At 47.4% G+C, this 13,073-nt stretch overlaps 1 protein-coding gene across 8 annotated transcripts in view; it reads right to left on the bottom strand.

The window, feature by feature from the left end:
• The window catches only part of Mark2 (microtubule affinity regulating kinase 2), a 65,419-nt gene extending 53,455 nt beyond the window's left edge, over nucleotides 1-11,964 (bottom strand). For 2 of the 8 annotated variants that reach the window (XM_032896453.1, XM_032896457.1), the window contains exon 1: nucleotides 11,278-11,848. In XM_032896453.1, coding sequence (XP_032752344.1) covers nucleotides 11,278-11,331 — 54 coding nt within the window. In that variant the 5' untranslated portion in view covers nucleotides 11,332-11,848. Of the gene's footprint in view, nucleotides 1-11,277; nucleotides 11,851-11,872 lie in introns of those variants that run through there. The other 6 variants (XM_032896448.1, XM_032896450.1, XM_032896449.1 and 3 more) reach the window with 4 other exon arrangements.
• Between the last annotated feature and the right edge of the window lie 1,109 nt (nucleotides 11,965-13,073).

Genomic DNA, 13,073 nt, shown 5'->3' with positions numbered 1-13,073 from the left:
TGTACAGCATACCTGACAGGTCTGAGGGATTAGCTTAGAACTGGTTTAGGACTTTGTCACCAAGGAAACTAAGATGCTCTCTCAAAGTGGTCAGCTCGACAAGTGTGGCTTTACTAAGGAAGGGAGCTCCAAAGACATATAAAAGAACTTGTTTTTCTGTTTTGGTTTCTTAAAAAAACTCAAAAATATTCTAAGAATATAGCTCCATTTCAATCCCAGGTGTGGGATATGGGGTTGTTTAAGACTGTCCGGAGCAGCTGACTATGATTTGCCTCATGCTCTAGCAGGGGTGTGATTTTGCCAGCTGCAGGTCGTTTCTGTGATTGTGTGATGTTTGGAATTCTGGCGGGGTGTTGATTGGTGGGTGGTTATTGGTTGCTGTTAAATAGTCTTGTGCAAAGAAGAAACAGGAAGAAATTAGAAACCCTGATGGCAGAGATCAAATTTGCCCCAAGGAACTCAACACCCTTAATCATTAAGAAGCAGTCTAAAGATAACATCATCCCCTTTCCGACCCCTAAGTCAAGAATCTCTTTCCTTTCCTCTCTATCCTTTTTTTCTTTCTTATCTAGTGTTAGATGGTTGAAAGAGTAGAAGGGAAAAAAGGGTGGAGAAGGGAGAAGGGTGGAAGAAAGAAACCACAGAGTAGCAAAAGGCCAGCCATATTTTTTTTTCATTTTCTTATTTTTCATTACTATTGTTCTCCTGTGAAATAGGACCTCTGTAGAGCCCAAAGGCCTTGATCTCCCAATCCTCTGCAGGAGCCTCCAAGTGCTAGGATTACAGATGTACACCACCAATACCTGGCCTTCTTCCCTATTTTTGTTTGTTTGTGTTTGGTTTTTGTTTTGTTTTGGGTTTTTTGGTTTGTTTTTTGAGACAGGCTCTTGCCATGTATCCCTCAATCCCCCTGCCTCAGATTAAGTGCTGGTATTAGAGGTGAGTGCTATGATGCCTAACAGGAACTTGTTTCTTAGAGCAGCAAATCCAGTGCTGGGCACGGGGCTCACTGTTACTGTGTTCCAAATGCTTAAGGCTTTGGGTGAGATCTCTAGTACCAAGAACAATAAAACAACCTGTAACTCTGCAGAAATCAAAGCTATGGAGGACAGGAGCAGGTGGGCCTGGGATTCAACAACTATAAAGAATCTCTTTCCTGAGCTAGAGAGCGTGCGCAATGGGGAGAGGTGTTTGCCCCCAAACTGACAACCTGATTAGATCTCCAGAACCACAGTGAAAGAAGAGAACCGACTCTTCAAAGTTGTCCTCTGATCTACACAAGCACTGTAGCATGTATGCATGTACCCACACACATTAACTCTACAGCTGGAGAGATGGCTCAGTGATTAAGAGCACTTAGTGTTCCTCCACAGGACTCAGGTTCAGTTCCCAATAGCATCTGTAACTCTAGTTCCAGGGGATCCAAAGCCTCTTCTGGCCTCTGAGGACACCAGGCACACAAGTAGTGCAGTCACCCATGCAGACAAACACTCATAAACATAACATAAAATTACACACAGATGGGGTTGGGGATTTAGCTCAGTGGTAGAGCACTTGCCTAGCAAGCACAAGGCCCTGGGTTCGGTCCCCAGCCCCGAAAAAAAAGAAAAAAGAAAGAAAAAAAATTATACACAGATATACACTCACACACAACAACTGGAAGAGACGTGGCACAGCACATCCGTAATCCTCACAGAAAAGGCTGAGGCCAGAGACCAAGGGCAGCTTGGGGTACATAGCAAGACCTAGCATAAAAAGCGGGGGAAAAGCCTTTCTTCAGGAGGGTAAACAGATAAAGAAGAGTGGGACAAGGGGACAAAAACCTGAGATGACAGGAACATGAATGGACAGGATAAAGGGGAGTTCAAATACACCAAACAGGAAAGTCAATAAGAATGTGGCAAGATGGTAAAGGGTGGGAAGGAAGAGGAAGCACAGGGAAGAGCTGCTACTGAGCTTTAAGCGAGGCTGCAGTGTAAAAATCCCAGCAACTCACTTTCTATCCTGACGGAGCATTCAGGCTTCAGAGACACTAAAACACTGATAAACAAGGAATCAATGTAGACCACAACCTCAGCCCAAGAGTCCAAGTCCACACTCACAGGCTACACCTCTTCATCCGTTTGAAGGGGAGGTAACAGGAACCTGCCCTTGAAGGCTGCTCTGCTGAGGAAAAAGGAACCCTCAATTGCCTGCTAAGTCCCACATGGTCTGTAAGAGAAATAGCTTTCTCTAATAGCCAAAGGGTCAACACTAAGCACAGAGAAAAGGACAGTGGTGAAGGAAAACCCTGCATGGAGGGTTAGACCTGGAGTGTGGAGAAGTATGTGCCCTCTAACACTGGGGTCCCAAGTCTGGTGTAAATTTGGGTTGGTCTTCCAGTTATTAATAAGCCTGCACACTCACCAACAATATTATTGATGATACAGAAATATGGACAGGCAGTCAGTAGTAATTTTGATTTAAAAAAAAAAAAAAAACTATTACTGAAGTTTAAAAAAAAAAGAGGAGGAGAAGAGGAGCAAAGAGCTGCAAGGCATGGGGACCACACAGGTCTCTCTGTGTCACCCTGCTGACCTGGATCTCACTGGGGGATCAGGCTGGCCTCCAACTCAGAGATCCACCTAGGATTGAAGGTGTGCACCACCACTGCTTGGCATGATTCTACCAATCCTAACTTGTTTTGTTTTGTTTTTGTAATTAGCTGTCTGAAAGATACAAAGTGCTGTTGCACAGCTTCATGTGCTCTTTAAAAAAGTATGTGTGCGCGCGCACGCGCGCGTGTGTGTGTGTGTGTGTGTGTGTGTGTGTGTACTCAAAGAGGACAAAAGGTAGTGTCTAATCCCACAGAACTGGAGTTACAAGTGGTTGTGAACCACCTGATGCTAGGAACTGAACTCAGAAAGAAAAGAAAAAGAAAACACACCTATGGGATGGCAATCGCTGGGAAACCCAGGAAGAATAAGAGTTCTTTAACCAATGGCAGAGAAATTCTACCATGCATCCCTTCTGCTCACTTAGAGCTGAGTTCTTCAGAGAAACATACTTAGTTGTTCAACTGGAATAGTAGTTAGGACCCTACACCCTTCTAAGAACTTCACATGCTCACAGAGCTTACAAACACATCTACAGACAGCTGTTCTGTGTTACTTTTGAGATAGGATCTTGCTAGATAGCCTAAGATTAACTTGCAATCTTATTGCCTCTGTCTTCCAAGAGCTGCACCATAGGAACGAAGACAGGTACCTGTCATTACCCCACTTCACAAAGACCAGTGGCTGGGCAGAAGGGTGTGAAAGACGCTAAGGGCACCGTAGAGGCCAACCATGATTCCAGGGAACTTAGCCACAAAGCCTGCTCATAATTACACCAGGACCATGTAATGAATCTCAAAACATACTAGGATCTCTTAATTCTGCTAGAAGCTCACCTCAATGCTATGCTACATCAAGCAGGCCAAAGGAGCAGACTTCCTATGACTAGAGAATCAGTCATTTTGAATGTCTGTGGAGGGCTGGAATGTAGGTCAGAGTGCTTGACTAATATGCAGGAGGCCCTGGGTTCAATCCCTAGCAAGGAAAAGAAGAGGGAAAAGAAGGGGGGAAAAGGAAGAAAAGAAAGAAAAGAGAAAGCTAGAGAGCTCAACACTACTAAGCAACAACACACAAGTGACCCCAAACACTACATGCAGTGACAGTGGAGGGGAGGTGGGCACAAAGGAAAGGTACAGAAGGTGGGAGGAGGAGAAGGAGGAGTGCACCCTGCATCTGAGATATCAGTAATAGAACTCTGAATTCTCAGAACACGCAGGTCACTACAGAAGGAACAGAAGCAGCCAGCCCACAGGTTTACAAATAGCTTAAATAAAATCACTATACTTCCATACATTAGCTTTTCTGCTTTTGAGGAGACTGGGAAAACATTCCTGCTCTACCTCCCAGTACTGGCTACTGAGTCTTAGAACCTGACTTAGTCTACTACCTGAGAAGGACTCCCTAGAACATCCAAACAACTGATAATTCAAAGAAGGTAAAAACTATGGCTAAGTGCCTTTATGTTGCCAAAGACCAAAAGCGGTGCCCTCTAGTCCTCCTGGAAGTCTGGGGCAGTTGGCACCACACAGTACACACTCAAAGGGTCTGATGTCACTGAGTTTAATGTCCACATCACAGGAATCAGAACTTAGGATTCCCAATTCTCTTCCTCACTTCAAAAGAGGAACCAACCACAGACCCCAAACCCTTCCTTCTGGACAGTCTGACCTTTTGACAAATGAGTGGGAAGGGGGCCCAAGAAAAGAAATTGTACCTTAGAGCTTCCAAGGAGAGTACATAAAACAGACAATTGCTTTGACGATCAGCATGGGGTGCAGGAAAAGCCCCCTTTCAGAAGAGGAGATGCAATCCCCATACTTGCTGGGTACTTGCAGAGGGTGGGACGTTGTTTACAGAGGTCATACAAATTCAGCAGCTTGTCCAGTCTACAGGAGGCAGACCTCTGTGTTGCCAATTTGACAGAGAGGACAAGGGAAGATAGGCTGGCCCTATGCAAAACCAGCTTGACTGGTTCTACTGTACAGCCCAACGCCTGCTCCACCTACTTCACATGGAGAAAGAAAAGGCCAGAAGGGTGTCGAGGAGCAGACACTGAATACACCTCTCTCCCCCTTTTCTCCATGTCTACCTCACCTATCCCAAGGACCCCAAGCCAGTATGGGCATCCAATTCCACTTGTCTTACCAAAACCTATGCCTTCCCCTTGGTTTCACACACCTAAATTTAATGATTTTGTACACACCCTGCTAATGAGCATATCTCTAAGTAAAAGTGAGTATAAACCCAAAGACAAGACACTGTGGAAAGAAGCTACAGACGGCAATGCCAAAGACACAGATCAAGGGACTCGCACCCCAAAAGGAGGAGGTGAGGCACTGAGCAGGGCAAGAAACAGGAAAGCCCTCCCCGCTTCTGAGAGCTAACTGGAAACAAGAGGCCAGATACTCTTGGTACTGATTCAAAATTGGTGGTCCCATCCCAATCTAAGAGCAATCACAAAGGCTGGAGAGATGGCTCAGAGGTTAAGAGCACTGGCTGCTCTTCAGAGGACCTAGGGTCCACACCCTCTTCTGACCTTTTCAGGCACCAGGCATACAAGTGATACACAAATCACAGGCAGACACACATACACATAAAATAATAAGAAAAAAATTAAAGTCCCTACCAGAAAAAATACCTCATTAAAATACTAATAATTTTTGTTTTCATTTGTTTGAGACAGAGTCTCTCTATGCAGTCCTGGCTATCCTAGAACTTGCTATGTAGACCAGGCTGGCCTCAAACTCACAAAGATATACCTGCCTCCACTGGGATTGAAGGTGTGTACTACCATGTCAAGATATAATAATTTTTTAAATTAAAAATTAAAAGAACATCTGGGTGGTGGTGGTGGTGGTGGTGCAGCATGGCTTTAATTCCAGCAATTGAGAGGCAGAAGCAGGCGATGAATCTTTATGAGTTTGAAGCCAGCCTGGTCTACAGAGTGAGTTCCAGGACAGCTAAGTCTATACAGAGAAACCATGTCCTAAAAAATAAACAAAAGGGTTGGGGATTTAGCTCAGTGGTAGAGCGCTTGCCCAGCAAGTGCAAGGTCCTGGGTTCGGTTCCCAGCTCCGAAAAAAAGAAAAGAAAAAAAAAATCACAAGTGAACAAACAAATAAGTAAATAAGTAACAATGGTATTTAGTGGTTCATCCCAAAAGGTTGTGGTTGGGGCAGTGTCACTCTAAGCAGGGATAGCCTGCAGCTTCCAGTGCCAGCATGGGGAAAGAGTGAGTTCCTCCCCCAGGAGCTTTGTAAAGGCTTATTCTTCCTTGTGCTGAAACAGAAGGGGAAAGCACGCAGCTAACACTTCAGTGACTCACGCTCATGTTTGATGAAGGCTGGGAGAAAGCCTGGAGAATCCAGGCTTCAAGTGCAAACCGACAAATCCTGGAATCTCCCATGAAGAGAAGGAAACTCAGTCACCTATCCTGTTTGTCATCTTGCTGAGACTCCAAGGCAGGGCCAGGTTGAAACACCACCCTTTCCATATAACTCTGAGTTTTTGTTCTGATAGGAAAGCATCAAACCTGGCAGCAGCAACATAGGTAGAAGGGAACAAAGCAAGCCCTCCATACATGTCCCCTCAGCACAGAGGCCAGCCAAGCAGCTGGGACCACAACTTAACTAAGCAGAGGGAAGCGGCTGAGCCTGGGCCTGGGTACAGCAGGAACCTTGATCAGGCAGCCTAAGGGAAGGAAGATGACCAGGCAGCCTCCTGGCCCTTCCCATCTGTTGAAGTTACCACATCCCAACCCATTAATGGGCTTCAAAGTGCTGCTGGAGGGGGGGGGGGGAGTCCATTTAGCACAGACACTATCATGAGGCCAAAGGTGGTACCCAGCCCCCAACCCACTAGTCAATAATGTGCCACAAAGTCTGAGGCCTGACTGCATTCTAAGCATAAAATATTCATTCAAATCAACATAATACATATGTAGGGCCATTGTCGAATCTCCTGGGGGAAGAGAAATGCCAGTTAGGTAGCTAAGTGCTCCATGAGAAACAGTTCATGAAGGCCTATGGTTAGTCCTAGTCAAATGCCCTCTGAGAATTTGGCTGTTCTTCCAAAGGGAGGCAGTCTAGCCAGAGAAATGCTGACTCCTAAGAGATCTCACTGTACAAACCTCTCAGGCAAACAAGGTTCTCCACCTCTTTCTACCTCATAAGTATCAACTAGGCCAAGACATGTATGCCCAAGATTCTCAGCCCAAGACATGGTCACAGTCTAAAAGCGAAGCTATCCCTATGCAAACTTGATTTCAATCCAAACCAGGCTAACTTTCAACCTCTTACTTGTACCATCTGTTTAGCTAGTTCCCCAAATCCTCAGAATGGAGAAGCATTATTATAATTCTCTAGACAGTAACTTTTAAGGTCAAAGGCTATAGAATGTCACTGTCATGTTTCAGAGAGACATTACTCTAATGACCCTCATATAAAATCCCTAACGCCCAGCATATGAAACTGTAAGGTCTAACATTCACTTACATCCACACCCTGAAGGGAGGCACCCACCTCACCAAGAGTCAAATCACAGAATCCTACATCATCAAAAATGAAGTATTCAGACCAGTATTGACCAAAAGGAAACTGGAATCTCACAATATGTCTATGGAATGGCTTAATTTTTCCACCAAACCCATTCTCAGATTCGATTTAATGGAAAACAAACCTTTAGCTTTGTACATGCTGGGCAAATGCTACACCACTAAATTACATCTACAGTCTTTTTACTTTGGATCTTGAGAGACAGTCTCACTAAGTTGCTAGGCTTGAATTTATCCTGTAGCTCAGACAGAACTTGGACCTGAGCCTGCCTTAGCTCCAGTGGGACTCAGAGTTCTGAAACCATACAACTGCTGGGTCTCAGGCTTTTTGTTGCTGTCATTGTTGTTGTTGTTGTCATCACCACCACCACCACCATCACCATCATCATAATTATTTAGTGTGTGTGAGAGAGCAGAGAGTGAGAACAAGCAAGAGTGGGAGAGACGGGGAGGGAGGAATAGAGGGAGAGATGGAGGGGGGAGGGAGGGAGGGAAAGAAGGAAAGAGAGAGAGAGAAAGAGAGAGAGAGAAAGAGAGAGAGAGAATGAACACATGAGCAAGTGAGTGTGGCAGTATCTTGCCAGAGTGAGTGAGTTCAGCTCTTCCAGCAAGTATCTGAATCTCAGGGATCTCACTCAGCTCATCAGGCTTTTGTCAGCCCTCAGGAGTATGTTTTTATAGGATTCTATAACTTAGGTTTGCCCTCTTAACTCCTCTTTGTAAATATATTCTGCCACCCACTCTCTAGAAGGGTTGGGGGCAGCACTGTCATTTGACTGATGAGTAGCAAAGGCTCCTGTTTTCTATCATAGACTCTGTTTCCAGGGAGGGTCCCTCTCTCCAGGAGTCAGGGAAAACTCCAGCCTGGGGCAGGTGAATTCTGGAAGCTGTACCTTCTCCACACTTGACTATTAAGGCTGTTACTGGCTGGAAGACAAACAGTCATCTTGCTGATTGCTTTCAAGGCTGCCAAGCCTCCAGGCCAGCAGAGCCATTTGGAAAAGCAGCTCACAGAAAGCTCAGCTCACAGACTTAAGAAACCCCGAAACTACTAGCCCCAGGTCAGAATCCTGCAAAAAGGAAGCCATCTCTGGTGAAAATGCACATCTGAAATCAGGTGCCACCAAAATTATCTTCAAGAAAGAGCTTGGCTTTCTTTTATCTACTTTCACTGTTAGAAGCAGAGTTGACAGCAAACAGGCAATCTTCTGCAACATAAGGTTTATTTTTATGCTTCAACATGTTCTGTGTGTATTTCAGAAGTGATCAAAGAGCTCCTAGAAACAGCTTCTCAGCCACAATTTTAAAGAGGGAGAAAAGGCACAGGAAGAGACTGAAAACATCCACGGAAGTTTGCTTACTTATTCTCTGGTAAAACCAGTTTAAGTAATTTAAATCTAATAAGGTGACAGTGGAGAGGGACCTGCCCAGCCAAATTCTTTGCTCTTTATTTCCTAACACTGAGGTGACAGCAATGGCCTGAGCTCCCACAATGGTTTACTATTTGCAAAGGGACTGAGGAGAAGGTATTCGGTTTCACCTAGTAAAGAAGGTGAATGCTGAGGACTCTTGGTTTTTTTTTTAATTTTTCTAAAGCATACAGGGTTGGCCTGGGGAATATAGAGCACTTGTCTATCAAGAGCAAATTTTAGCAGCACAAGAAACAAAAAGAGACAGCAAGGCACCTGTAATAGGTGTGCATCGAGCTTTTCCAAGTCCAAGTTTTTTCAAAGGAGGCTGTGGAACATGAAGTTGGCAGTGTGAGTGGAGAATCAGGGACTGACTCCATACAGCTCAGTTCGTGAGGAATAGCAATAAGCCAAAGAGGAGCAGAGTGACAAGGCAGCTTCTGCTCTGGACTAAGTTATCACAGAGCAGCTCATGTGCCAAACTGGCCACTGATTACCACTCTCCTGAAATCAGTGCACATGCGCCAAACCTCCACTCCACGACCCAACACTGTGAGAAGCACATCTGAGCACACAGACCAATAATGCATCTGCGCTTAATAAACAGCACAGAGAAACCACACTGAGGCCACTCTCTCTGCCCAACACGATGCCCCCACAGCCTCTCTAGGGAACAGGCAGGTCAACCACTCCCCAAATGCCTGAAGGTGCCAGTCAGTCACTTGGCCTCCTTCCCCCTGCTCATAATCAAGTCTAGGAAAGTTGTCCAGTTAATCGAAGTCTAGCTACTGAAAGAAAGGTAGGAGAAAAGGGTACATACAGAACAGCCTCAAAAGAGCTGGACAAAGTGTTTCCCAGAAGAGATACAGCTGGCAAGCAAGGGACTGTGCAACACAGACCAAGCTCCTCAATTTCCAAAGATCTCTGTCCCAGGCAGGCCTAGCTTCCTGGTGGCATGCCAGACCCAGGCATGAAATAAATCAACCATCCCTCCCTCTCAACTCCCTGCTCTGCCCCAACAGCAAACAGTCCATAGGTATTATAGGTCCACGGTGACAGAAACTCCGTCCTGATGCCTCCTTAGTTCCCAAGTGCCCAGGTACAGACAGCAAGAGAGGAACAAAGCAGAAAAGTACAGGAAAGGAAAAAGGGATGAAGAGGGCTTTACAAAGAAGGAAGTCGATGCTAAGCAAACACAGCAGCAGCACTAGCCTACCTGGCTACAAAGAAAGCAGGGAACAAGAGGGAAACACAAAGGGTGCTGATGCGCTAAGTATGCCCCCTTCCAACATGTCTGTGTTTAGTAAAATTCACCCAGAAACATGTGACAGGCAAGGGACTGTCCAAAAGGCAGGGAGCAAGGGACACTAGAGACAGTGAGACAAAGGAGACAAGTATAAAGAGGACGACAGAGAAGAGGCACAAGCTTGGGCGACAAAAAGCAGTGGTTGCCAGGATGAAAGGGAGAGCACAGGGTCCAGCTGCTGACCCACAGCACAAGCAGCTAGCATCCACCCTGGGAATGGCAAAGGCTAGCCAACGGAAAGGGAAGGGACAGAGCATACAAGGTGTAAACAGACAGTGAGAGGAGTAGGAGACCCATCGGGACAGGAAAGGCAGCACTGATTACGGAGTCATAGTAAGAGGAGGAAGGTTGAGCAATAGGAAGTAGCAAACAAGGAGGAAGATACTATGATACTATGAGAAGTGACAGACACCGGTTTGGAAAGACAGTATCCGAATTTGTGTTGCAGTGTAAGTAGGCAGTAAAGCAGGGACTGATGCAGCTGATGCAGCCGGCAAAAGACTGAGCAACAGGTTACGTTAATACAGCCAGGCTAAAACACCGTCTTTCCCACGGTAGAGGGAGAACCCAGGGACAATCTGGAAGAGCATTCAAAGAGAGACAGAAAGCCTAGGGACTCAAATGCCAAACCCCAAGGGGAAGAGAGCAGGAGCGATCCAAAGCCTCTGAAGGGAGCGGTGACTGGAACCCCAAAGGCAACCTGTGGGAAAACTATGCGCATGACAGCTGTATGGGAAACACGGAAGCGACACATGCCAGTGCTAGGAGCCTGGGAGCTCCTGCTGAAAAGAAGGGAAAGTGATGAGCAAAGAGTAGGCGAACGATTTGGAAAGGTGACGAGGGTGGAGCTGGTGGGTTGCAAGCAACAAGGAGAGCTCAATTTGGAACAGAAAAGGAGGATAGAAAAAGCTGGAGAAGTGAAAGGGCATAGGGACCGAGAACACACTCCGAGACACGGACTCTTGTGGGAGAAAACCGAGGACTGAGAGAGCCGGTGCGGGTAGAGGGGGTACAAAGCTAGAGATGCAGAAAGAGGTGGGCAACAATCCGCGGCAAATCGCGGGGTGTTATTCGAGGAGCAGGAAGGTGGCTGCTTTAAGCGTGGGTGGAGGAAGACCAGAAAGGCCCCTGAGAGAAAAGGGAAGAGAAGGAAGCTGGGGAGATAGCACGGAAGAGCGCAGGAGGGCGGTGAGAGGCGAGGGGCGTTTGGCAGAGATACAAGTGTGCAGCTCAGTCAGGACAAGGTGGGTCCCAGGTCTGGACTCGGAAGAGGGATGTGCAGGGCTGGAATCCGGGGCCAGATGACAGTCTAGGCTTGCAGAAGAAAGCAGGAACACGAGGAGAGCAGAGGGAGGGAGCCTTCATAAGGTGCAATGGCCCAGCCACAGAATTAGGGGAGCCCCGAGGGCTCCTTACCTGCTCCGTGTCCCTTTCGTTCAGCGTGGGTAGGGGGGTCCGAGCGCTGGACATGGCGCCGGTATCTCAGGGGAGGGAACGGAGAAGCTTGGAGGAAGGGAGGAAAGGGAAGGCTAGGAGCCCGGCCGGGCGGGGCTTCTCACAGCAGGAGCACCCGCTGCATGGGCCCCGGCCGGGGGTGCGGGGAGGCCGGGCGATGGCTCACGCCAGCCCGGTGATGCGCCGCTCGGGCTAGGCCTCGCCGGCTCCGAGCGGCTCCGGACCGCACCCCCCCGACCCCCGGCTGGGTTGTGCGGCCTTTCGGCCCGGCCGCGCCGCTCCGCCTACTCTCAACCGCCGCAGCCGGCCGCCTGCCTCGCTCCTCCCCTGCCCTCAGCCGCACTGCTCCGCGCCCGACACACAGGCAGCCGCCGCCGGACCTGCTGCTCCCAACATGGCCGCCACCACCGCCAGCCCTCGGCTCTTTCCGCCGGCAAGAGCCGGAAACATCCGAAACAACTAGGAACGGGAGGGGGAAGAGCCTTTTCCTCTCAGCCCAGACTATGGGTGAATTCCGGAAACTACCGAAGAAGGTAATCCCCGGGGACGCGCGCACCTCCTAGATTCCGAAGACCAAGCTTCGGCACTGTTTACGGAAATCCACGAAGATCCTCTCCGCACCTCCACAGCCAACCAGCAGCCACGCCTACCAGCTTTTCTCCGCCCACTTGGAGCAGGCTTTCGGTAGTTTCCGGAAACAGCCGAAGAGGCTCCGCGTGTGCAAAGCCGGCCACGCCCCCGTTCCGTCGCTCAGCCGAGAGCGGTAGTCAGCCATTTCCGGCAACACCCGAGAACTGCCGAGGTTAAGAGTATATCTCTTCGTTTCTTTCCGTCAGTTTTCGTTTATTTTCAAACCTTGAACAGGCGTGGGTCACCTGTACCTGTTGTTTGATTTAGAAAATACAGCTATTAGCTGTTCCTACAACTGGTGTCCTTTGAGCCTAACGCCAACTTCCCATCCGCATGTTTGTATGTTAGCTCATAAAATCCACCTTATCACTCAACCTTTCTATCAACATGTGAGTCAATGTAGTGTCACCTATTGCCCCGTCTCCTGCTTTGCACACCTGCCCATCTTCCAGACTATCTTGGCTTTTAGATATCCACCCGACAGTCTCATACTGACTGAGTCCCCTCATTCCTCTGCAAGGCCTGGGACAGGCACCAGGTCAGCGTCTTTGAAACTTAACAGTTGTAGATAGGCACACACCTCTAGGACATAGCTTAGTTTTGAGAAAAATGCTTGTGTGATCTTGGGGGCATGTAATCACATAACAAAGGCCAGCAAAATAACTCAGTTTGATCCTTAGGGACCCACATAGTAAAAGGAGAGAACCAAGTCTGAAACATTGTTCCATGAGCATGCTAACCTATACGCTAAATTAAAGTGTAATTAAAATAGATTTTTACAAGTTGGAAAGATGGTTCAGAAATCAAGAGGAAGGACTGGTTGCTCTCTCAACCAATCGAGGTTATTACCCAGTATCCATATGATGGTTAACAACTGTCTAACTACAGTTCCAGGTGATATGACACCTTCTGGCTTCCACTAGATTCACAGATCACATACAGGCTAAACACTCATATAAACAAAAGTTAAATAAATAAATATTACATAATGGGCTGGAATGATGGCTCATTGATTAAGAGCATTTTCTGTTTTCCCAGAGATCCTGGTTAGGTCCCAGCATCCACTTCACTACCTTTGTAACTCCATTTCCAGAGGAACTGATGCCCTCTGGCTTCTACCAGCACCC

This window comes from Rattus rattus, chromosome 2, assembly GCF_011064425.1.
Source record: "Rattus rattus isolate New Zealand chromosome 2, Rrattus_CSIRO_v1, whole genome shotgun sequence".
NCBI lineage: Eukaryota > Metazoa > Chordata > Mammalia > Rodentia > Muridae > Rattus > Rattus rattus.
Note: the sequence above shows the minus strand (reverse complement) of the source record. Positions and strands in the feature narration are given on the sequence as shown.